The 23,590-nt window shown below is 37.4% G+C and overlaps 2 protein-coding genes across 5 annotated transcripts; one reads left to right on the top strand and one right to left on the bottom strand.

Moving 5' to 3' along the window:
* Positions 1-2,134: 2,134 nt before the first annotated feature.
* Positions 2,135-2,824, bottom strand: LOC137730615 (pathogenesis-related protein PR-1-like). Its single transcript, XM_068469597.2, has one exon. It carries the CDS (start codon positions 2,814-2,816, stop codon positions 2,301-2,303), a length of 516 nt encoding a protein of 171 aa, XP_068325698.1. The 5' UTR covers positions 2,817-2,824; the 3' UTR covers positions 2,135-2,300.
* Positions 2,825-11,771: 8,947 nt separating this feature from the next.
* Positions 11,772-16,393, top strand: LOC137731877 (putative lipase ROG1). Of its 4 annotated transcripts, none has more exons than XM_068471121.2 (10): positions 11,772-12,264; positions 13,534-13,601; positions 13,940-14,010; positions 14,216-14,494; positions 14,714-14,877; positions 14,977-15,032; positions 15,142-15,194; positions 15,320-15,440; positions 15,632-15,729; positions 16,116-16,393. In XM_068471121.2, the coding sequence occupies exons 1-10, from the start codon at positions 11,945-11,947 to the stop codon at positions 16,185-16,187; spliced, it is 1,302 nt and encodes a 433-aa protein (XP_068327222.2). In that variant the 5' UTR covers positions 11,772-11,944; the 3' UTR covers positions 16,188-16,393. The 4 variants fall into 4 exon arrangements, with proteins under 4 accessions (XP_068327222.2, XP_068327221.2, XP_088544405.1 ...); XM_068471120.2 differs by having other exon boundaries at positions 13,937-14,010; XM_088688279.1 differs by lacking the exon at positions 15,632-15,729 and having other exon boundaries at positions 11,814-12,264; positions 13,937-14,010.
* The last annotated feature ends 7,197 nt before the right edge of the window (positions 16,394-23,590 follow it).

Genomic DNA, 23,590 nt, shown 5'->3' with positions numbered 1-23,590 from the left:
TGAGATACTTTATACCTTTGAAGCACCTCTTTGCTTTGCAGAGCGTTTATTCCTTTGCATTCTTGCTCCTTGGCTACATCGATATGGATGCATGAACTTTACTTTTTAACTCCATATCTTCTTGGATTTGGATGGAAGAAAGGATTCTCCAAAAACCACCAAACGTGGAGGCCTCTAAGTTTCGACACCAAGGAACGATTAAGGGAAGAACATGAGTGATATAGGAGGAGGAAGATGATAGTATCCCCCTCTTACATGGCTAGCCTCCTAAAGAGAAAAAGAGGGCTTGTGTTCTCTCATATTTCCTTACAGAAAACCATAATAAGGTTAAGGCTATAAAGTTGCTTTTATATCTCTTTCCAAGTGAGTGGCAAACTTGTAATAATTCCACCATCACACTCCCTCTCTCTATGGCCGGCCTTGGTAGAAGTTATTGGGTTAGTTCCCATTTTGTTTTAGTTTTTCATACAACTTAAACTCAATGGGCCTTGTGGACCAAAACCCATTTGGGCTCTGAAGTCCAATAAGAACCTTTCATATGATTAAATAACTAATTAATTATTCTTGATCATACACAACTAAACTTTTTAGTTGTCCTTACTCATCTTTGTTATATCCTTCCACCATTACCTTACACGGTGTGTGATCCATTAGGTTTCTTTTAACGAGGCAGTGAGCGATTAGAACTCTAACTAATTGATTGTGAATTGAAACTTACTTTCAATTCTTCCTTTAGTGATTATACATCTTCAGGGCTTTCTACAAAGTATGAGTGACACCTAGTAGTATGTCATGGTTACCCAATCTAATTAGAAGATATGGCAGAACCTATTCAGCTTGGGATTACATGCAATACGACCATTTTCTAATTCAATACTCTTGATCATAGTGTTTGGATGATAGTTAATTCATGTCTATGATCCATTGTGATTCTCCTATCTATATGATTACCTTAGATGTGATTAGGAACGACTTCCTAAATCTCATTTATAATATGGCCAGAGAGTCTTCCCAAATCTTATAAAGTATTCTACTGGATGTGATCATGTAGAATGAGGTTAACCCCAACTATATCGTGGGCACTCTCAAATGGAATGTCTTTAACATAGCCAAAGACTAAAGACCTAACCACAAGACAAATATGATGTCTCAGGTCAAAGGACGACTTTGCATTATTCCAACTATGAGTTCTCATGTGACATGAGTATGAGAACTCTTGGTTGATCGCATTAAGTGGAATCACTCTCTATTGAGTACCTACATACTTGTCTTGATGTCATCACACCAATGACTCGAGATCAGTCACTCTTCAGGGAGAGAAGACATATCCAGATTGTCAATGCCCAATTGTCAATTCTATGATCAAGAACGTTTAGGATATGTTTACGAAAGTGACAGGCCTCATGAATCTAACATTTTTATTATCACATTCTCTTATTTATATATTCCTTGGACTTATCGTTTAAGCGTATAACATTTAAGGAGACGGTTTTAAACAATATCTTTGCCCTTACAATAAACTAGTTTAGTTTACCATGTAAACTGTCCGTAAAGTATCATCTTATGATTGCCTTTATGGCACATTTCAAATAGTTTTCATGATAGCAATACTGAAATGGGATTAATTATGAGGTCAAATTGAATAAATATATATGTATATGTATGTATACAAAACATTATGTGTGTGTGTGTGTGTTTTATTTTATATGTGTGTGTGTGTGTGTGTGTGTGTGTGTGTGTGTGTTATATGGTGACGAAATAGAGAAATATTGTTTACTTATTGGACACTCCTAAATTATGCACTTATATAATATTGCTAAATTGTCATATGACCAATCGTCAGATAAGAAATATGCTAAGGGAAATGTTAAACAATAAACACGCCCCCTTAACAGCCTCTTACCTCTCCTATTTAATTTTGTTTTTTTTCTTCAATATCATTGTGCTTGTTGATTTCATTTGATTTAATCAATTTGATTATCTAAAATAAAGAAGAATGTCTGAGAAGCTAAAATGAGTGTACATGGCCTGACAATGCAAAACCAAAAAAGATTTTATCCATGTGATGGCACCAGTTATTCAAGAGGAACCTATGTAAAGGAAAATGATACAACTATGAACTCAATCATCCTCAAAGTTCATGCACCTTTTATTAATTTTAGTAGTTATAACGGGACATAGATTAACAAAAATACACATAATGATACGTACTCAATTGCCACAAAGGCACATGAAGGTATAGGAGTGCATATGTATGTAGCAAACAATTTTTATGAAAGATATAAGGAAAATTAATTACTTTAGTAAGGCCTTTCTCCAATGTAATTCCCAGGAGGGTCATAGTTGCAAACCATGAAGATACCCCTACCACCAAAACAATTGACTCTAGCACAGCCAACTTTGCTTGTTGACCTCCACACAATCTGTGTATAATGCCCACATTGCTGCCTTGTAGCACAAGAATTTGCCCAGTAATTGTAAGACTTCCGCTCTGAAACCCAAGCCGTCACTGCCTGAGCCGGCGTCCACTCGATGCCACTCCCCCAGAAAATGTTCTCCCCGTAGGGCCCGTTCGAGTGCCTTAACGTGCAGTCGAACCGCCTTTGGCTTGCGTACCATTGTGCATACCTTGCCAACTTTGCATCCCACGCCAATGGTGGGATTCTGCTGGCTGACCGAGCAGCATTTTGAGGATCCACAAATTGGTTGGCCTGGCTTAGGTACTTGGTTTGCCTTGTTGCAGCATCTGCAATTCTTGAGATAGTAAGGAGCAAAAAAATGGTGATGGTGAAGCAGTAGTACAATGTTGTATGCATTTTATGAAAGTCTTGATATTCTTTTGATTCGGAAAGTGTTGTGTAAATGGTTCGTTGTGTTTATTTATAATTTGGAGCTGCCGTAGTAGTTGGATTTTGGGGTATAAAGTGTCAAAACTCCGGGGTGGCACCCATGTTCGATAATGATTGCCACATTTCTTTATAGTTAGGCCACAAAGTCTCATTTAGCTGTTATTTAATGATTAATTTCTCTAATTTCATAATTTAGGGTGGGCTGCTGGTTATTTTATGCTCCAAATTTATGATATATTCGTCTCCCATTTGAAGGAATAAATTCGTGTGATTATTTTTATTCAATTAAATTTACGTATAAAAACCCATGGAGATGGAAACGTATAAATAAGAGCAAAGATATATTCTGCTCTATACTTTATATGAATAGCAGTTTCTTCCCAATGAGAAACTAGAAGTCTAAAGAACAAAAGTTAATGGTTTACAGCTTGCAGCTTTCTTAAGGTATCTCTAATAGAGAGACTTAAAGGTTTAAAAGCAAAAAAAAAAAAAAAAAAAAAACCTAATTTGTCGAAAAACTCATTTCCAACTAATTTGTCAAAAAACTCATTTTCAAATGTAGCCTTCCCTCATAGTCCATTTTTTGTAGTCCAGCTTCTCAATTGCAATAGTTGATTCAAATTCAACAACTACATTTGAAATCATCCAACGGTTGTTTAATTATATTAACTAATAAATTTAAAGCATAAACTTAAAACTAAAAAATTATTGAGGGAGTTATGTTTAGCCCCTTCGGTTGGAAATGGTATATGAGTATGGTCTTACACAATTCATTTAAATTTTTTTTTTTTGCAAGGCTGTAATCCTTGCCGCTAGCTATATTTAGCCATTTCGGTTAAAAATGGCCTTACTTGGTACTACAAAATTAATTTATTTTTATAAAAAATATCCCTTGTGAATCAGGAACAAAGTAAATAAGTTGACATACTTCTTGGGTTTGCAGATTTCCTACAAGGAGAATGGTAGTATTATTGTGAATCAGGAAAAATATGCTATAAGTTGATAGCAAAGGCTGGAATGACTTCTGGTAAACCTTCTAATACTCCTGGCAAGCCTCACACTCAAAACGTAGAAATCTGAGGCTGAGGGATTGTTATTTAGAATTGGGCTGGCTTGGATAACTCTCTGCTAACTTCAATGAATGTTAAAAATAAATATGGATGTCAAATTTATATATTTGTTTAAGTGAATGTAGAAGATGAAGAAATCAAGAAGAAAGCTTATCCCACTCAATTTTTGTTTGTGGGGATCAGCTTATTAGGAAGGATAAGTTTATTTCATGATTTCTTCATCTTCTGCTTTCATTTGGACAAAATATACTACATTTTCATTGAACATTCATTTAATCGAGTAACTTATCCAAGTCATGCAAATCCTGTAATACAAACTAGCATTTGCCTACACACATTTTTTTAGAAAATGAGAGAGAGAGAGGGTTTTGTTTTTGGTTTTTTTTTTTTTATATATAAATTTTAAATATTAGAGATATTTTAACATCACCTGTAGGTGAGGCTTGACACACCCCGACCGAGATCAGGGCGTGCTGGCCGTCACGCGGAGGTGACGTAGCCATGTGCACGTGCGGAAGCTAAAGAAAGTAATGTAAAAGTACGAAATAATTAAAAACTAGCATACAAAGTACTAAGACAAGTGCTAGCATAAGTGAGATACAAATTCAGAGCAAGACTATAGCAGTCCAAAAGAAAAATTGCGACAAAAGTACACCCGAAGGTGACCCTACGCTGGTGAGTATCTGTCAGAAAAGCCGGAAGAACCCTCTGGGAGACCACCGAAACTGCTAAGCAACTAGAACCTGGAGGGGCGCAAAACAAAAGCGTGAGTGGGCAAAAACAAATCTTTTCTAAAACCATTTAGCAAAAATACATTCTAACCCCTCGCTGTAAACCCTGTATACTTCCCAGAAAATAAACATATATACGTATGTATAAATATGCCAAACATGCTCAAGGGTATATCAATCCTGCTCAAGAATATACCATGTCGGAACCTCATAATGAAATGCAAGTGCTCAGGTATAAATCACATCAATAACATAACATCTGGCAGCCGGAGTCACCTAACGTGACCTGTACGACTGCATATAGAGCTCAAATCTCAACTCAATAACTGAACCTGCCCACGAGTCGGAACCACCTAAAGTGGTCTGTACGACAGGCCTGGGTGTAACATATATATACGCTCTAGTGCTACGATCACGTGAAGACTGTGCGAATAATCGCGGGTCACCTACGAGTCGGAACCAAGCTGAGCGTGTGGTGCGAGAGGTGAACATCACGTGAAGGACTGTGCCCTACTCTGGGCGAGAGCACTAACACCGGGGGTGCAGGTTATGAGCTCTCTAATCATCTCAAACTACTACTGAATATAAACATGCATACCACTTACCTGGCACTTACCTGTACGTCCACGGCACCCAATACGCATATATAAATGTATGCCACTACTAATGCATGAAATGATGCATAAACAATAATAATATAGTGCATGGCATAACATAATAACCCTTTTTAATCAATTTCTGGGAATATAAATGTATATAGGTATATACGGAAAACAAAAGCCCACTCACTGGTAAGTTGAAGGGTCGTAGCCCCCTGCCTCGAGTGCGAACGCTCGTCCTCAGGGTACGTGTCACCTATATGCGAAATAACTATAAAAACGTTAACTTTAAAGCACATAACCAACTTCTCGTAATAACTTCTCATACATTGCTCAAAATGGACAAATGAATATACCAACGTGCTCTACACAACCTCAGGATCACAACCATATTTTTAGAAAAATTTTCCTCTGCCGCACGCGCCCCCACGCGCCGGCCACGCGCAGGCACGTGCAGCGCACACTGACGACGTCAACTGACGCCGTGAGGAATATTCCGTTATTTCTAACGGATTCCGTCAACGGCGTCAGGAATATTCCGTCAGATTTGATGGAATATTCCGTCACCTTCTCCGGCGACGTCGCCGGCGCCGGAAAACTGGAAAAATTTCAAACTTTGTTTTCTCACTCGTTTCTCAACCATTTTTCAAGATTCTTGCACCAAAATGAAGCTTAGGACTAGTAGAATCACGATATACTACTTTTAAAGGCTAAAAACTACGGGATCATACCTGTCTCAAAACTCAAAAACCGGCCAACTTCGAAACCCACGATCCCGACGTCCAATTTCGTCCAACGAGTTACTCCGATGCTCCTTAGGACCTCACTAAGACACCTATGAGCTTCAAAATCCCAAAAACGAGCTAGATCAAAGCTTGCATGAACAGTACCCAAAACGGATTACCTTGAATCGACGTGAAAACGGTGAAGTTCTTACCTGAAGATGGTATGGTTGCACTCGCACGAGCTTCACGAGTTCGAAGGTGTCCTTAGTTTCCTCGATCTGTGATGGTTTGAGGGGTTTTGGGTTTGTCCGTACAAGTTTGAAGGAGGAAGAAGAAGAAATGGGAGTACGGGAGAGAGAGAGAGAGACAGGGAGAAGACAGAGGGTGAGGGAGACTGAGACAGTGTGTGTGTGTGGCCCTACACTTGCCAACACCACACAAAACAACCAAAAACATGACGAAACAACCTAGGGGCAAATTTGTAATTTCACACGTACGTTTTGATATTTCCGGGACGGGATGTCACAAGGCTTCAATAAAAAACAATAAAATTTGGACCTGTGAAATTACATTATTGCCCATCATTTTTTTTTTTTTGTGTGATAGAAGACGAAGTTGTCTTTTCACCCTCTTTTGGTTGACAATGAGGATTTTATTAATTAATACAGATAATGAGGCCTTATGTTTAGAAGCATCATTGGAGCTTGCAATGTAAAAAAAAATATTGTGAGTACCAATAACTTATCAATCAGATCACTTGATTCTCGAGTAACATATTATATAAGTGACTTAGTATTTAGTGATCCTGCAGCCCCAATATGGTTAAAATAATTGAGTCTAAACTCTTATCAACCAATTACATAATCCCTATTTGGTAAGACTTATTAAGATAGGACATAAATTATATGATTCTGATTCTTCATTTAATGATAGATAGTTCATGTTTTCACAATACAGGGCATATCCCAATGCTAAGCAATATTCACTAGCAAGACCATTTTAGATTGTAGAGAGTAGAAGACAATATTCTAAAAATTGGCCAAGGCGGCGCTTAGGTGCTAGACGGTGAAGGCCCGCCCCGATTTTGGGCAAATTGTTTCGAAAAATCAATCTGGAGCTAGCGGCCACCTAGGCGGTCCTAGGCGGGCTAGGTGGCTCCTGGGCGGAGAACTAGGTGGCACCTAGGCAGTTTTTTTATATTTTTTTATTAATTGTGTGCTTTTTCTTTTTTGGTTTCATGGTGATATACTTATGGAAATGGTGTACCTAATTTGCAAATGATGGATTTACTATAAGTTCATCCAATAGTGAAACGAATTGGAGCACTTTTGAGGGGATACAAAGAAAAGAAATAAACTAGATACATCAAGGTTAAATAATTTAGTCTATGTCCAATCCAATGCAAGCATCATCATTCATGAACAAGAAGAATTTAGTCTATCATCCAAATCCTCCTCATTATGATTATATGCTTACTGTTTTTTAAATATTGAACTTTTTGGATGTATATAATTTGTGTATTCTTCTACTTCTATTTTTGCATTTTATCATTCTTTTATTATCCATACAAGTATAGTTTTTTTTTAGGTGTAAATAGGCACTTATTTACAAGATATATAATAAATTTACATAAATCCGCCTAGGCCCCGCCTAGGCCGTCTAGGTGCCCGCCTAGCCGCCTAGGCGCTATGACACACCCCGACCTGAAATGTCCACTTGGACTCAGAATCGAGTTGTGCTAGCCGACACCTGGAAGGTGACAAAGCCATAAAATATAGTGTGGTGGAATTTTTGAATAAATTTAAACATAAAAGTGCCTAAATATAAGAGTGCGTTGTGAGCGGGAATGAACTCATTTCACACGTGATGTCAGACCATAAGTATAGTACAATAAGATAGGGTGAGAATTATGCCATCGAAGGTAATTGTCTACACCAAGATTTGCCAAGAATCCTCGTCGATAAGAAAGCTCAGCTACTAAAACCTGGAGGGGCGAAAAATAAGGGTGAGTGGGCCTGAAAATAAATTTTTAATAAAAATCTTTGAAAACGTTATAACCCCTCGCCATAAAACATGTATAGTTTCCAAGATACACATACTACATATAGTATGGAAATACTCACCGTAGCCTGCAAAATATCAAGATATCAATATGGCACAATAATTCATATATAAGTGCATGACGTCAGTAATCATATACTTTTGCATAAGTAAACATATCAAACCAAGTGATCATCAACACATGCTGACACACGAGTTTATGCAGAGTTATTCTGACATGAACAGGACTAGATGTAATAATGATATACGCTCTAATGCTACAATCACGTAAAAACTGGCGCTATTCGCGGTCACATACAAGTTGGAGTTGCCTATTGCAACCTATATGACAGGATTGGCACCTCCTTGGATCCAAGGCGAGCATGCGGTGCGGATGTGAACATACATGTGAAAGACTAGCCTTGGTCCTGGGCGAGCACTAACACCGGTGCATTAAACGATTAGCATAAAACATAAATATAGTCATGCCATAGTGGTTTGATAGTTTCAATCAACATAATATCATTCATAGCCATAGGTATAATCATGGCATCAATAAACATACGCATCCATGTGCATCCTGTAGGATTTATGATCACTTCGTAATTTTTCATTATTTCGCTAATTCTTATAAGCATTAGTCTAAGCTAGGCATCTTTAGTAAATTCTCTTTCAATGTATAAATGGAAACTAAAAAATACGTATATACTAAAGAAAATACCCACTCACCTGAAATCCACACTACAACTCCCTAACACGAATATCACGGCGTCACGAACGATCGTTGCTTAGAACAAATATCAAATCACGTCTCAAAATTCTTATTGATAGAACACGTAACTTACATAAAACACATCCCCAAGGATGTTCTAGAATGATTTGCAATCCATTGACCAAAGGTCAACCATCAGTCATAGGTCGACGATACGGTCCACAACCCTACGTAACTCAATCCGAAAGATCCGCACCTCATATTTCCGATATATAATTTCCCAAGAGTTTCAATAAGTTTCTAGAACAACATCTTAAAGTTTCAGAACGATCCAACGGTCGGATTTCTGCCAAACGCTAAAATTAAGTGGCGGCCGACGTTTGATTTTACAAACTTAGAAATCCAATTCGGGAAGATCTGTAGGTCGGATTCCAAATTTTTAAGTTCCTATTGTCTTGAAATATTACGTACTATAACATATTAAAGTTTGGTGACGATCCAATGGTCAGATCGTCGAATCATATAATAACCAAGTGGCAGCCCTTAGCGGAAATATAACCAAACAATGGAATTTCATCAATCGGATGTCTAATATGGAATTAGGGCACCCATTTTATCCTAGGGAGGTCAAGTGGTGTCTCTGCCCACGCGCCGTCGCCATGCACCACTGCACGTGACGGCCGACCGTCTTAACTCGCAGGAAAATTCAACTATTTCCAAAAATTCTCAAATTTTACAGGAATGAAGATCTCAATGAAGGGAGAAAGTTTCATACCTGTGGCCAAGTCCAATTTGGCCAGGAAGTGTTCAGAATTTCCTCAAATATGCTGGAACCCTAGAATTTGGGTGTCCTTAATTTGACCTCCATACTAGCTCCAATGCCTCCTCCATTGCTTCGGCTTTGCTCCTGAGGTTGAGAGGAGTCTATTGGTGGTGGTGGTTGACAGAGTTAGCTTCAGGATTGGTGGATCGCCGTCACAAACCATGTTGCATCGACCATGCGGGTTTCACAATTTCAAGGCCAAATTTCATCAATTTTGGGGTAGAATGGGTAGACGGAAGGTCGTGGAGTGATTCCCAGGTGGTGGCTTGACTTAAATCGTCGAAATTTGGCCGGAGGGACTATCGGAATCCATCGGGTTCCACATTTCCGCGGGTCGGATCACAAAGAACTGGTAAGGGATCCATGATTCCATGCTTCTCTCCGCTCTCCCTTCCTCTCCTTTCTTCTTTCTCCATTGGTCACCCTCTTTTCTCTCCCTTCTCCCGATTCGGCCAACCCCCTTCCTTTTTCCCCTCTAATTGGGCAGCAGCCCCCTACTTTCTCCCTTATTTCCTTTGTCCATTACTCTCCCTTCCCTCATTTCTCACAAAATAATTTTAAAATAATAACATAATAATTATGAGAAATATATAAAATAATGAATAGTAATCTTTACAAAAGTACTTTTCGGATTTATAGTTACGTAATATTGTTGATCCTAACGATTTGTAGAACCTTGGTAGAAGACAATCAAGAGGTCTCCAATCCCAACCTTTCTCCGTACTCTAGAGATAAGTTTCATCTCTTATTTATATTGACTCGCTTCATATTGTTGATCCTAGTGTCTTGCTGTTTTTATGCTTTCAAAATATGTTCTACCTATGATATCAGTGCCACATAACAAAACTAAGGTCCACTTTATAGATAATTTGTTTTCAATTAAAATTGTAGATGAACTGCACTAAAGCAAAAATTTTTTTTGTTCCCATCGTAAAATTTAGTCTCTTTAACATTACATCATTAAAAAAATGGTAATATGGTTAACGGTATTTATATTTTGAACGCGAATACAATGGTTAATATAGTTGTGAGAGTTGGTTATAGTTTGTGTATATATAAAAGAACGTCCATGCTCATATGATAAATACAAGTTTTATAAGAGCACTTCCACCCCTAACACAAATGCGCTAGCACCCAGCACATTTATCCACTCAGTGAACAGTGATATAGCCCAATGAACAGTAATAGACCAAATGCATCTCCACCCCTAACAAAAAATTGCCTAGTCAATTTTATTAAAATATTATTATTTTTCCTCTCAGTCACAGACACGCACGGACACCTAAAAGCGACTCACTTACCAATCCAACACAATCCCAAAAGCTCTCTCTCTCTCTCTCTCTTGATGTCTCTCCAGTTAGTCCTGGCTGAAAACGGGCACAAACTACAACAACACCAGCTAAAAGAAGCTATTGTGCTCATACCTTAGCCAAAGCCTGGGCCTTTTCCTGGCTTTAGCTCCCGACAACTTTCAGGAGCTCCAGACCCAAGTGGGCGAGCTCTCTGCCCAGCTTTGGTAGGCAGAAAAACAAGTCAGGCTCATGACTTCTCGTCAGAAAGAGGACTCCAAAGGCAAGGCCAGGGTCGTCGAGATCTTCGCCAGCCACTGCAATGCTTAGCAAGTCAAGGAGAAGCGGCTGCTACATCAGATCGATGCTGCCCATCAAGACATTGGCCACCTCCATGCCAGGATTCTGGAGCTGGAGAAAACCCACGATGATTCCAGCGCCAGGATTCGGGATTTGGAGAGGGAGGTTGGGGAGAAGGACGACATGATTGGTTTGAGAGGCGGAGGTTGAGGGTGTAAGCGTGAGATGACGTCAATCGGGCCGGTCCATGCCTTTGTCAATTTTGAGCTAGCATAGAGACCAGCTTGGGCTGAGTGCCAGCCTATCTGATGGGCTGGGTGCCTGGGTGCCGGGCCATTATTTTGGCTAGGTGCCGGCCTATCAGTTCCCCGGTGGAACTGCTTTAAAGAAAACTAGCTCAATCACTAATAGGAGACTTATTCAGTTTGGGAACACGATCCAATAATATCATAATAAAAAAGGAAAACTAAAGAAAATGACTTAAAAACTTTGAGTTTTAATCAAAAGAACAAAAAGGTGTTGTAAGTGAATTGTACCATGAATGACTTTTTAGAGTAAAAATATATTTTTTGTTAAAAGTGAACAATACCAAAAATGTTTCGTTAAAACTCTTTGATAGAAATGATTGAAATTGGAATACAGAACCGTATCAAATATCACAGTTAGTTCAAGATCGTTCTATTCTGACTTTCTTCAGTTCATCTTAACTCTGATAGATGTTTGTTATTTGCAAAATAGGATTCTTGCACTGTTCATCATACTTTACCCCAACACTTTTTCGACCGAATCTCTCTCTCTAAAAACACATGATCGCGGCCAATCCTCCGCTCAATTCCGCAATCCCCGTCCTCCGTTCCGCCAACCCGACCCGAAAGCATCGCTGTTTCGAGGCGCTGTGCTCCAGCAACCACCTAGGCTTTAGCTCCTCCAAGCGTGGGCTGTGGGTCACTCGGACTCGGATGGACTTGCTCCGCCGATTTGTAGCCGGAGGATGCTTCCGGGACCCCGGTCACCAGGGGATTAAGGTGGAGATCGACAGCGGCGGGGAAGATGTCTTTGCCGCCAACCCCAAGAGCAGCGCCGCCCCGGAACATCTTGTCATTATGGTCAATGGGATCATCGGCAGGTACATCATCTTCCCCATTTTAGTTTGTGGGACTTTCTTATTTTTTCAATATACTTGATAATGTGTAAAAACATAGTTAAATTATAATGTGATTGTATGATAATATTGAACTGCCATTTCACTAGGGAAGTGGGTTTGTGGAGATAGGGAGAAAATGGGGTTTTGGAATGCAGGCCAGTGCTTTCATTGGATTGGATGGGAGTGAAGTAAGTCTAATGGCAAGATGATTTAGGTAGGTTATTGACTAGGCTAGAGAAACTTGGATTCACATTGTGCTTGGACGCATAAAAGAGATAAACCAAAATCGAACAAAATATTGAGCTTGTTAAAAATCAGGCTCAACTTTTGTATAAGCAGCTCAAGTTTCATCACTTCGAGATCACTTGACTTCAGCTTGAGTGCTGGATAGTTCATTTGAGCTTGACATCTAAGACTCACTTTCTCGTGTTCACACCAAGCCAGGATGAGCTCAAGATTCGCCCGTCCCAGATACAAACCAAACCAAGCTCAACTTCAGAAAGAAATATTTTAGTCAAGCTTGATTCAAGCTTAATACTTACGTCAAGCCAAGCCGAAACCCTAAGCACCCTAATGTATGGCTTGATTTAGCTCATTTACACTCCTAAAGTCTGATTGCCTCTTTGGGAATCTCATTTCTTTAACTTATGTACAGCCTTGTGTAAAAACAAGGACTAAATAAAATGTGTAGCGCTCAAAACCTGCCCTCAAAGAGGATGTACAGATGAACAAGAGTTGAATCTCATCCCTTAAATCACTTTTGTACCCTCTACTTTGTCTGCCATTCTGTGATTTCAAATATTTCTTCTTCCTATGTTTGAGCTTTTGACAGACTTCTCTTCAAATATCGCCCTCTATTTAATTGAAGATATTCTCATTTTAAGGCCTTGTTTGGTGTCTAGGACTTGATTGGATTGGATAACCCAAATATTGAAGCTATGTTGAAGGAAGAAATGATAGAATTGTGTCCAACTTGAAGGTAGGTGGATCACTTATTAAGGAAACTTCTCTATTCCAATCCCCACCAAATGGTAAGTTTAGAAGGGATAAGTTTTTTTCATGTCTAATCCCTCAAAATGAAAAATCAATTGCCTCTATCTTCAATATACCTTGAATATAATGAGTTATGTATTCCAATGCAATCCTAGAGACCAAATGAGGCCTAAATTCTTGTTTTTGTCTTTTTGCCATTTTGTAAACCTTTTTTTTTTTTCTTGCATTTCATGTGAAATTATTTTTCCATGATTTCAGTGCTTCAGACTGGAGATACGCTGCAGATCAGTTTGTGAAAAAGCTTCCTGATAAAGTAGTTGTGCACCGTGAGTGCCTCTTTTCGCTTATGATTTCTTCTTACATGTGCACTGAAGAATCTTATTCACTAAGTACCTAAGTATGTTAGCGTCCTTTCAATTTGTAAACATTTATGTAATTGGGGAGGGTCAAGTTTGAATTTGGCTTCATAAGCTATAATCCTATATAGACTTTAGTATAAAAGATGTTTAAAAAAACCCCTTTCCAAGTCTCTTCTGTATCTGATATCTGTTAGTGATCAAACTTGCAAATATGCATGCTCCTCCTTGTTTGCTGCAAATTTACTTCAGGAATCATATTATTTCCAGAATACATGATTGTTTCTGACTTGGAATTTTTCCAGCAGGTAGTGAATGTAACTCTTCAAGATTGACATTTGATGGTGTTGACTTGATGGGTGAGAGGCTAGCTGAAGAGGTATTTGGTAATAGCATATTAATCCGCATATTTTAACATAGCATGCCTTGGTTTATGATACTAAAGTGGGCATTTTTTTTAATCATAATAACGCTTATGGTATTCACAATGTATAAGAAAACTACGAAGGTAAATCTTAATTTTATAATGTTATTTATTTGAAACTATGGGCAAATCATAAATTACAGAGTTAAAAGGAATGCAGGTATTAGCTGTCATCAGAAAGAGGTCTGAGGTGCGGAAAATATCCTTTGTGGCTCATTCCTTAGGTGGGTTGGTTGCAAGGTATGCCATCGGAAGGCTGTATGAACCTTTTCCAAAATCAGAACCCTTGGGTCAAAATGGTTATTGCGTAATTGATGGGCATACAAATAATTTGACACAATCCATTGACCAGCCTCACCATGGTACAATTGCTGGACTGGAAGCAATGAACTTTATAACGGTCGCAACACCACATCTTGGTTCAAGGGGAAATAAACAGGTAGGATATGTTTATTTTCTTTATATTTTCTATGGATAAACAAAATTGAGCAATTTACGCACACAAATGATGAGTAATAGAGTATGTAGTGATGAAAAGTAGCTGCGAATTGAAGAATTCCTAATGTTTTTGTTACTTCCATTCTACATTAGAGAATCTTCTCAGAAAATATGTGAGTCTTGTGAACGTGAATCTGATTTGTTAACTTTGTTTTCACAGCTCCCATTTCTCTGTGGTCTTCCTTTTCTCGAGAGAAGAGCTTCTCAAACTGCGCACTTTATTGCTGGGAGATCTGGGAAGCATCTCTTCCTAACAGACGATGATGATGGCAGACCTCCTCTTCTTCTTCGAATGGTTAATGACTGTGATGACCTAAAATTCATGTTAGTATTAGTATGTCCATAATACTCCTCGATTTCATGAAAGATTTGAATTATAATCATTTTGTAGATGGTAATATAATCTTTTCCTTGCCTGTACAGATCAGCATTACGTGCATTTAAGCGTCGTGTGGCATATGCTAATGTAAATTATGATTGTATCCTTTTTCCTGTTTAATTTGCTATTAAAATTTGGATCTATGGTATATTTGCGTGTTTTCATTTTGGAACCAGAGGAAATCTTGTTTATGTACACTTATTTTCAAGATATGGTTGGGTGGAGAACATCATCAATCCGGCGTCAATATGAACTTCCAAAGGTAGGTTTTGCTTGTTTACTCTTCACTTCATGTCTTGCATGCCTGTTACCTATCTGTTATGGTTCCAAACTCACTTCGATCTTTTTTCTTTTTCTTTTTTTTTTTTTGTTCAATTCTATTTGCAGTCCAACCTCCTTGTAACCGATGAGAGATATCCACATATCGTATATATCAAGCGAGAAACTTCTGATCATATTCATATTAAAGCATCATCAAGTGCTCAAGACTTAAACATAGACTTGGAAGGTTTGTCAAACTTTCTCTGCTGAGTTGGTCCTTACTATTGAAAAATCTCAGGACCTGGGCTTTCTCCCAGATGGTGATGAGGGTTGGGCGGGGATGGTTAAGACTTCATGACAGAATACTGTTTTTTATGATTTCATATATTCAAAATTTACTTTCAGTTTGAAATTGCATTTGTCCCTTCCTGCGTGTAGAGGAGATGATTAGAGGTCTTACTCAGATACCTTGGGAACGCGTGGATGTTAGCTTTAAGAAAAGCACACAACGATATATTGCTCATAATACCATTCAGGCAAGTTTTGGTTGGCTCTGTTCCTATGGCTTTTCTACACTTTGTATGATTTTATTAGTGGAATATACAAACACATAAAATGCTTTGTTGTGAGCTCATTTTTTAAACTTATAAATTTTTCAAAGGTCCAAACACTTCCTTTTCGCGGTAGACCCATAATTTTGTTTTATACCAAAAATTGAAGGACGGCATTTTAACTCAGAGATAGTCTATAGGCAGAATGCTACTGAGTTGAAGTTAGTTCATAGGTTTTAAGCCTTTTTATACACGTGAAGTTCCCAACGAACTGTACCAGTAAGTAGTAGTAACAAGTTATTTTCATAACGAATCGTGTTGTGTTTTGCGCTTTCTTTTTCTTACGTCTATCTACTCCTTCATGCATACAGGTGAAGAGTTATTGGTTCAATTCTGATGGTGCGGATGTGGTTTTCCATATGATAGATTGCTTCCTTCTCTAAGTCGTGTGTAAGTTCGATTTTTTTCCAATAGGTGATTCAGCAATGGATACGACTGCTATGTTATTTATCAATTTTAAAGCTTATTGTGTGCGGATTAAATAAAAAAAAAAAAAAAAAAAGCTTATCATGTATATTGTTTCCTATGAAGATACTGGGATGTATATTTGTTGTCAAATGTAAATGCAGAGATGTGTAATTTTTCGTTATCGTTCCAAGCCATTTCCCTGAATTGTTACTTTCCAAATGAGTGCATCTACATGGTTTATAGCCTGAGGGATGCTCCACCTTACTTTATTGTCTGGTATTCTGGTGAGGATCAAGATTTCACATTCAATTTTTAGGCAATATGAGAGTACCTAAAAGTTACAAAATCAATGTGTTTGGATGAGATAATTGAAGTAGGAATTTTGTACCGTTCACATAGAAATCTTGGAAATTAGGTGAAAATTGAAGTCGGAATTTTATGCCGTACACAGAAATCTTGGAAATTAGGTGTACTCGATTGAGAATTTAAAGGAAGTTCAAGTGCATGCCGAAGAAAATGTAGAATTTAGTGTCATAGAATTGCAATTTAGTCCACCCAAATATGTTATATGCTTGAATTTTCAAGACAACGTGATTTTGTGTTTGTGTACCCCTTTGCCCCTGAGCTTTTGTCTCGTAATCGTATCTTCTAACCGAAGCGTATGTAGGTCTTCATTTCACATGTCCAAACCACCTTAATCGATTTTTTCTCATCTTATCTTCAATTTTAGCTACTCCTAAGTTACCTCGGATATCCTCATTCTTAATCCTATCATTTTTTGTGTACTCGCACATTCAATGAAGCATTCTCATCTCACACTCACTTTGTACATGTGTTGATATTTGACCGTCCAATATTCCGTACCATAATGCATTGATGGCCTTATTGTATATTTGAATGCACTAACATTTTGAAGCAAGCAAAAATCTTTCCTCTTTTTTCTTTTTTGTTTTCTGTGCGAATGGTAAAAGATTTGCAACACAAGACGATGAATAACCACGGTGGTCTTTTATTGTTCTGGAATTTGTCTCCCCGGAGCTGCATATAATTATAAAAAAAAATAACTAGTTAGCCAGCTGCAGCAATCTTTAGTATGTTGTTATCTTGTACATTGTAGAATAGTTTGATCAGGAAAAATTAAAAACACACTTAGTGACGCAGTCCTCAATAGAGATAGTCTTACTAGGCCTGGCAAACGGATCGTATCTGTCGTGTTCGTGTAACACCTGTTATCTTAATGGGTCGTGTCGTGTCACATCCGTTATCTTAACGGGTTCTTAACAGATCAGGTCACTTTACCCAACGGATAAAGTGAACCAACCCGTTATGACCCGCTATGACCCATTAAGAAAAATGTATTTTTTTTCTTAAATTTTCACATACCACACATTGCCACATAAATATTACTTCAAAACATTAAAACACATTTGTCGTTTAAGTACTACATCTACACTTGAAAATAAGAGTCTAATAAACAAATATCTATACACTACTAGTCTATTATAAAATATTAAATGTGCAAGGATATGCAAAATGAAAGAGCTTTTGTTTTCAAGGTTGTGAAGCCTTTCTCAAAAGTTTAAACATTGCTAATGGAACTCAAAGCTTGCATATTATTCCTTTTACAAAATCCTCAATTTTCATCGATCATCATGACATAAGATTTTGTGGTATCCACTAGTGTAAATATTTTAAATTGAAGATCGAATTCATTCATTGTATTCATATAGGGTCAAGGAGTGTACCTGTAAAAAAATCATCAAAATCGGATTTAAAATAACCGTTGAAAAGTTTTGTCTCGTTACTTGATCTCTGAATGTTTGTTTTTTTGCGATTTTTTGTGTATGCGATCTTGAAGCATATACAAACAAGTTTGATGGTTGGATCGTTGAAATTATTTTCGTAGAATGCATATCCCATCAAAATGATAGATTTACTAACACTTAGATTTATTTATACTTTCATTAAGTATAACATAAGATTTTGTGGTATCCACTAGGGTAAATATTTTAAATTGAAGATCGAATTCATTCATTGTATTCATATAGGATCAAGGAGTGTAGCTGTAAAAAGTCATCAAAATTAGAGTTAAAATAACCGTTAAATCGTGATTTTTCGTTGATAACCGTCGAAACGTTTTGTCCCATTACTTGATCTTTGAATGTTTGTTTTTTGCAATTTTTGGCGTATGCGATCTTGAAGTATATACAAATATGTTTGACGGTTTGATCGTTGAAACTAGTTTTGTAGAATGTGTATCCCATCAAAATAATAGATTCACCAACACTTTAGAGTTTATTCATACTTTCATTAAGTATAACATAAGATTTTGCAGTATCCACTAGTGTAAATATTTTAATTAAAGATCGAGTTCATTCATTGTATTCATATAGGGTCAAGGAGTGTAGCCGTAAAAAATTGTCAAAATCGGAGTTAAAATAACCGTTAAATCGTTATTTTTCATTGATAACCGTCGAAAAGTTTTGTCCCTTTACTTGATCTCTGAATGTTTGTTTTTGGTGATTTTTAGTATATGCGATCTCGAAGCATATACAAACAATTTTGACGGTTAGATCGTTGAAATTAATTTCATAGGATGCGTATCCCATCAAAACAATAGATTCACTAACTCTTAAGAGTTTATTCATACTTTTATTAAGTATAACATAAGATTTTGTAGTATCCACTAGTGTAAATATTTTAAATTGAAGATCGAGTTCATTCATTGTATTCACATAGGGTCAAGGAGTGTGATTGTAAAAAATCATCAAAATCGGAGTTAAAATAACCGTTAAATCATGATTTTTCAATGATAAATGTCGAAAACTTTTCTCCTGTTACTTGATCTCTGAATGTTTGTTTTTTTCAAATTTGGCGTATTCGATCTCGAAGTATATACAAACATGTTTGATGGTTGGATCATTGAAATTAATTTCATAGAATGCGTATCCCATCAAAACGATAGATTCACTAACACTTAGAGTTTATTCATACTTTCATTAAGTATAACATAAGATTTTGCAGTATCCACTAGTGTAAATATTTTAAATTGAAGATCGAGTTCATTCATTGTACTCACATAGGGTCAAAGAGTGTAGCTGTAAAAAATTATCAAAATCGGAGTTAAAATAACCGTTAAATCTTGATTTTTCATTGATAACCGTCGAAAAGTTTTGTCCCGTTACTTGATTTCAGAATATTTGTTTTTTGCAATTTTTGGCGTATGCGATCTTGAAATATATACAAATATGTTTGACGGTTGGATTGTTGAAATTAGTTTCGTAGAATGTGTATCCCATCAAAATAATAGATTCACTAACATTTAAGAGTTTATTTATACTTTCATTAAGTATAACATAAGATTTTGTGGTATCCACCAGTGTAAATATTTTAAATTGAAGATTGAGTTGATTCAATGTATTCGTAAAGGGTTAAGGAGTGCAGCTGTAAAAAATCATCAAAATCGGAGTTAAAATAATCGTTAAATTGTGATTTTTCATTGATAACCGTCGAAAAGTTTTGTCCCATTACTTGATCTCTGAATGCTTATTTTTTGCAATTTTTGGCATATTAGATCTCGAAGTATATACAAACATGTTTGACAGCTGGATCGTTGAAATTAGTTTCGTAGAATGTGTATCCCATCAAAACAATTGATTCACTAACACTTAAGAGTTTGTTTATACTTTCATTAAGAATAACATAAGATTTTGTGGTATCCACAAGTGTAAATATGTTAAATTGAAGATCGAGTTCATTCATTGTATTCATATAAGGTCAAGGAGTGTAACTGACACACCTCGATCGAGGTCAGGGCATGCTGGCCGTCACGTGGAAGTGACGTAACCATGTGCACAGTGCGGAAGCTAATAAAATAATAATAAAAGTACGAATAAATAAAAACCAGCTATACACAACGTAAGAACCTACATGTGCAAGCGTGAAAAACAAGTTCAGAGCACGAAGACCTAATGCAGTTCGGAAGAAACAACACTACAAAACACACCTAAAGGTGGTCCTATACAGGTGATAATCTGTCAGATGTGCCGAGGAAATCCTCTGGGGAGCCACCAGAAGTGCTATCCAACTAGAACTTGGAGGGGCGCAAAACAAAAAGTGTGAGTGGGCAAAAACAAAGCTTTTCAAAAACCATTTCATAAACAAGTTCTAACCCCTGGCCGTAAATCCTGTATACTTCCCAGAAAAGTAGAATATACATACATATATATATATAAGTCATGCTCAGAAATATGCCATGCCAAATGCCTCGAATAAATGCAAGTGTTCAGGAAAATGTCAAAATCAACGCCATGAATCTGTCAGCCGGAGTCACCTAACGTGATCTATACGGCTGAATCTAGAGCTCAGATCTCCATCTCACTAACTATACCTGCACACGAGTCGGAACCACCTAGAGTGGTCTGTACGACAGGACTGGATGTATTATAAGTACGCTCAATTGCTACGATCACGTGAAGGTTGGGCGAATAATCGCAGGTCACCTACGAGTCAGAACCACCTAAAGTCGTATGTACGACAGGACTGTGCACCTAACTTGGATCCAAGATGAGCGTGTGGTGCGGGAGGTGAACATCACGTGAAGGACTATGCCCAACTCTAGGTGGGAGCACTAACACCGGGGGTGCAGGTTATGAGCTCTCTATGCATCTCAAATCACTATTGAACATAAGCATAAACCATACTCACCTGGCACTTACCTGTGCGTCTGCAGCACCAACATACATATATATATATATATATATATATAGAGGCTACTAACAATGCATAAACAAACGGCAAACATAATGCATGGCATAAAAACGTATAAACGTTTCAATTCATTTTCTGGGAAAAGCATAAGTATATAGGTATATACGGAAAACCAAAAGCCCACTCACTGGTATGTAGAAGGGTCGTAACCCCCTTGCCTCGAGTGACCGCGCTCGTCCTCGGGATAGGTCTCACCTATATGCGAAACAACTATAAAAACGTTAATTTTAAAACACATAACCAACCTTATGAAATAACTTCTCATACAATGCTCAAATGGGGTGTATGAATATGCCAACGTGATCTACTCAACCTCAGGAACATACCCATATTTTTAGAAAAATTTTCCACCGCCGCACGCCCCCCCACGCGTCCGCCAAGGCACGGCCACACGCGCCGGCCACGCGCAAGCACGTGCCTGGCACACTAATGGCATCAGGAATATTCTGTTAACTCTGACGGATTCCGTTAACGCTGTTAGGAATATTCCGTCCAAAATGATGGAATATTCCGTCATCTTCTCTGGCGAAGCTCCGGCGCCGTCGTCGGCGCCGGAAAATCGGGGAAACTTTAAAACCTTGTATCTCACTCGTTTTTCAACCAAATTTCACAAAATTGGTACCAAAATGGAGCTTACAACAAGATGAACAAATCCATACCACTTTCAAGCACTAAAACACACGGAATCTCACCGGGAAAACACCACCAACTCCGGCCAAGCTTGTAACTCACGATCCCGATGTCCAAAACCTTCAAACGAACCATCCCGAGCCTCCTAAGGACCTCACCAAGCTTCCTACAAGCTTGAAATTCTCAAAAACACAAGAATTAACGTGTGCATGAACAGTGACCAAATCGAGGCATCCCGATTTCGATGTGAAAACGAAGGTATTCTTACCTGAAATGGGTATGGTTAAACTCCTACAGACCTCACGAGCACGAATATGTAATTTGTTTCCTCGATCTTCGAAGGTTTGGATGGTTTTGATTGTCGTCCGTACAAGAAGGATAGAAATGGGAGAGAGAAAGGGCTCGGGACAGGGATGCAGGACAGGGAAAAGGGTGAGGGGGGTGTGGGAGAGTGTGTGTGGTCCAAAACCAGCCAAGCAACACCCAAAAACAACCACACAACGAAACAACCATAATAGGGGCAAAATCGTCATTTCACCCCATACGGTTTGAAAATCCGGAACAGGCTGTCACAGTAACTGTAAAAAATCATCAAAATTGGAGTTAAAATAATCGTTAAATCGTGATTTTTCTTTTTATAACCGTCGAAAAGTTTTGTCTCGTTACTTGATCTCAGAATGTTTGTTTTTTGCAATTTTTGGTGCATGCAATCTCGTAGTATATACAAACATGTTTGACGGTTGGATCATTGAAACTATCTTCGTAGAATGCGTATCCGATCAAAACAATAGATTCACTAAAACTTAAGAGTTTATTTATACTTTCATTAAGTATAACATAAGATGTTGTGGTATCCACTAGTGTAAATATTTTAAATTGAAGATCGAATTCAATCATTGTATTCATATAGGGTCAAGGAGTGTACTTGTAAAAAATCATCAAAATCGGAGTTAAAATAACCGTTAAATCGTGATTTGTTTTATAACCGTCGAAAAATTTTGTCCTGTTACTTGATCTCATAATGTTTGTTGTTTTTCAAATTTTGGCGTATGCGATCTCGAAGTACATACAAACATGTTTGACGGTTGGATCATTGAAACTAGTTTCGTAGAATGCGTATCCCATCAAGTTCAATGGTGTGTGTGTATATATATATTTATTCAGTAGATTTAAATCTATTTATTTTGTACGTATAATTGACCGGCACACGGAGTAGTACATTACGTGTCATTATAAAAATAGTGGGATATGTGTGATAAGAAGTTAATAACTTAAAAAAATAAAAGTTCTCACCACTTCTATTAAAACACATGGTGTACTATTTGTATTCCCGTCACAATGAAAAATTTCTCAAGAAAAAAAGGAGGAAGAGAGAGGTAAATGACGTACAAATGATAGGAATACAGTTGTCGGATCTTATCTTAACAATAACAAGTGCACACTTGAGAGACCACGGTAGAAAAACCCACCCTACTAGTAGCAAGCAAAATTGAAAATACCACTAGGTCCCATCTTTCCCTCTCTTTTTTGTTTCCTTTTTAGCTTTTCTTATAATTTTCATTTTTCCCTCCATTTTTCTTCAAAGGACGACATGATGCATATTAATTATTATAGTTTTTAGGGTATAAAATTTAATTTAAAATTTAATATATATATATATATATAATTATTATAGTTAATATTTTGGGGGTATAATTATTATAGTTAATTTAATATATATATATATATATATTTATTATAGTTTTTAGGGGTATAAAATTGTTAAATTAATATATATAATTATTATAGTATTTTTGTAGGGTTATAAAATTATTAAATTAATATTCTGCTTATCGTGTATCGTGTTACCCACGTGTATACCCGAACCAACCCGTTATCTTAACAGGTGCTTATCGGGTTACCCGATAACGACCCGATTCGTTATCGTGTCGACCCGAACACCTGTTAATTTCGTGTCGTGTCGTGTCGTGTTGGGTTA

Source organism: Pyrus communis, chromosome 16, assembly GCF_041283825.1.
Source record: "Pyrus communis isolate YQ-2024b chromosome 16, ASM4128382v1, whole genome shotgun sequence".
Classification (NCBI taxonomy): domain Eukaryota; kingdom Viridiplantae; phylum Streptophyta; class Magnoliopsida; order Rosales; family Rosaceae; genus Pyrus; species Pyrus communis.
The sequence above is the reverse complement of the archived record's forward strand: the minus strand, read 5'-3'. Positions and strand labels throughout refer to the sequence as shown.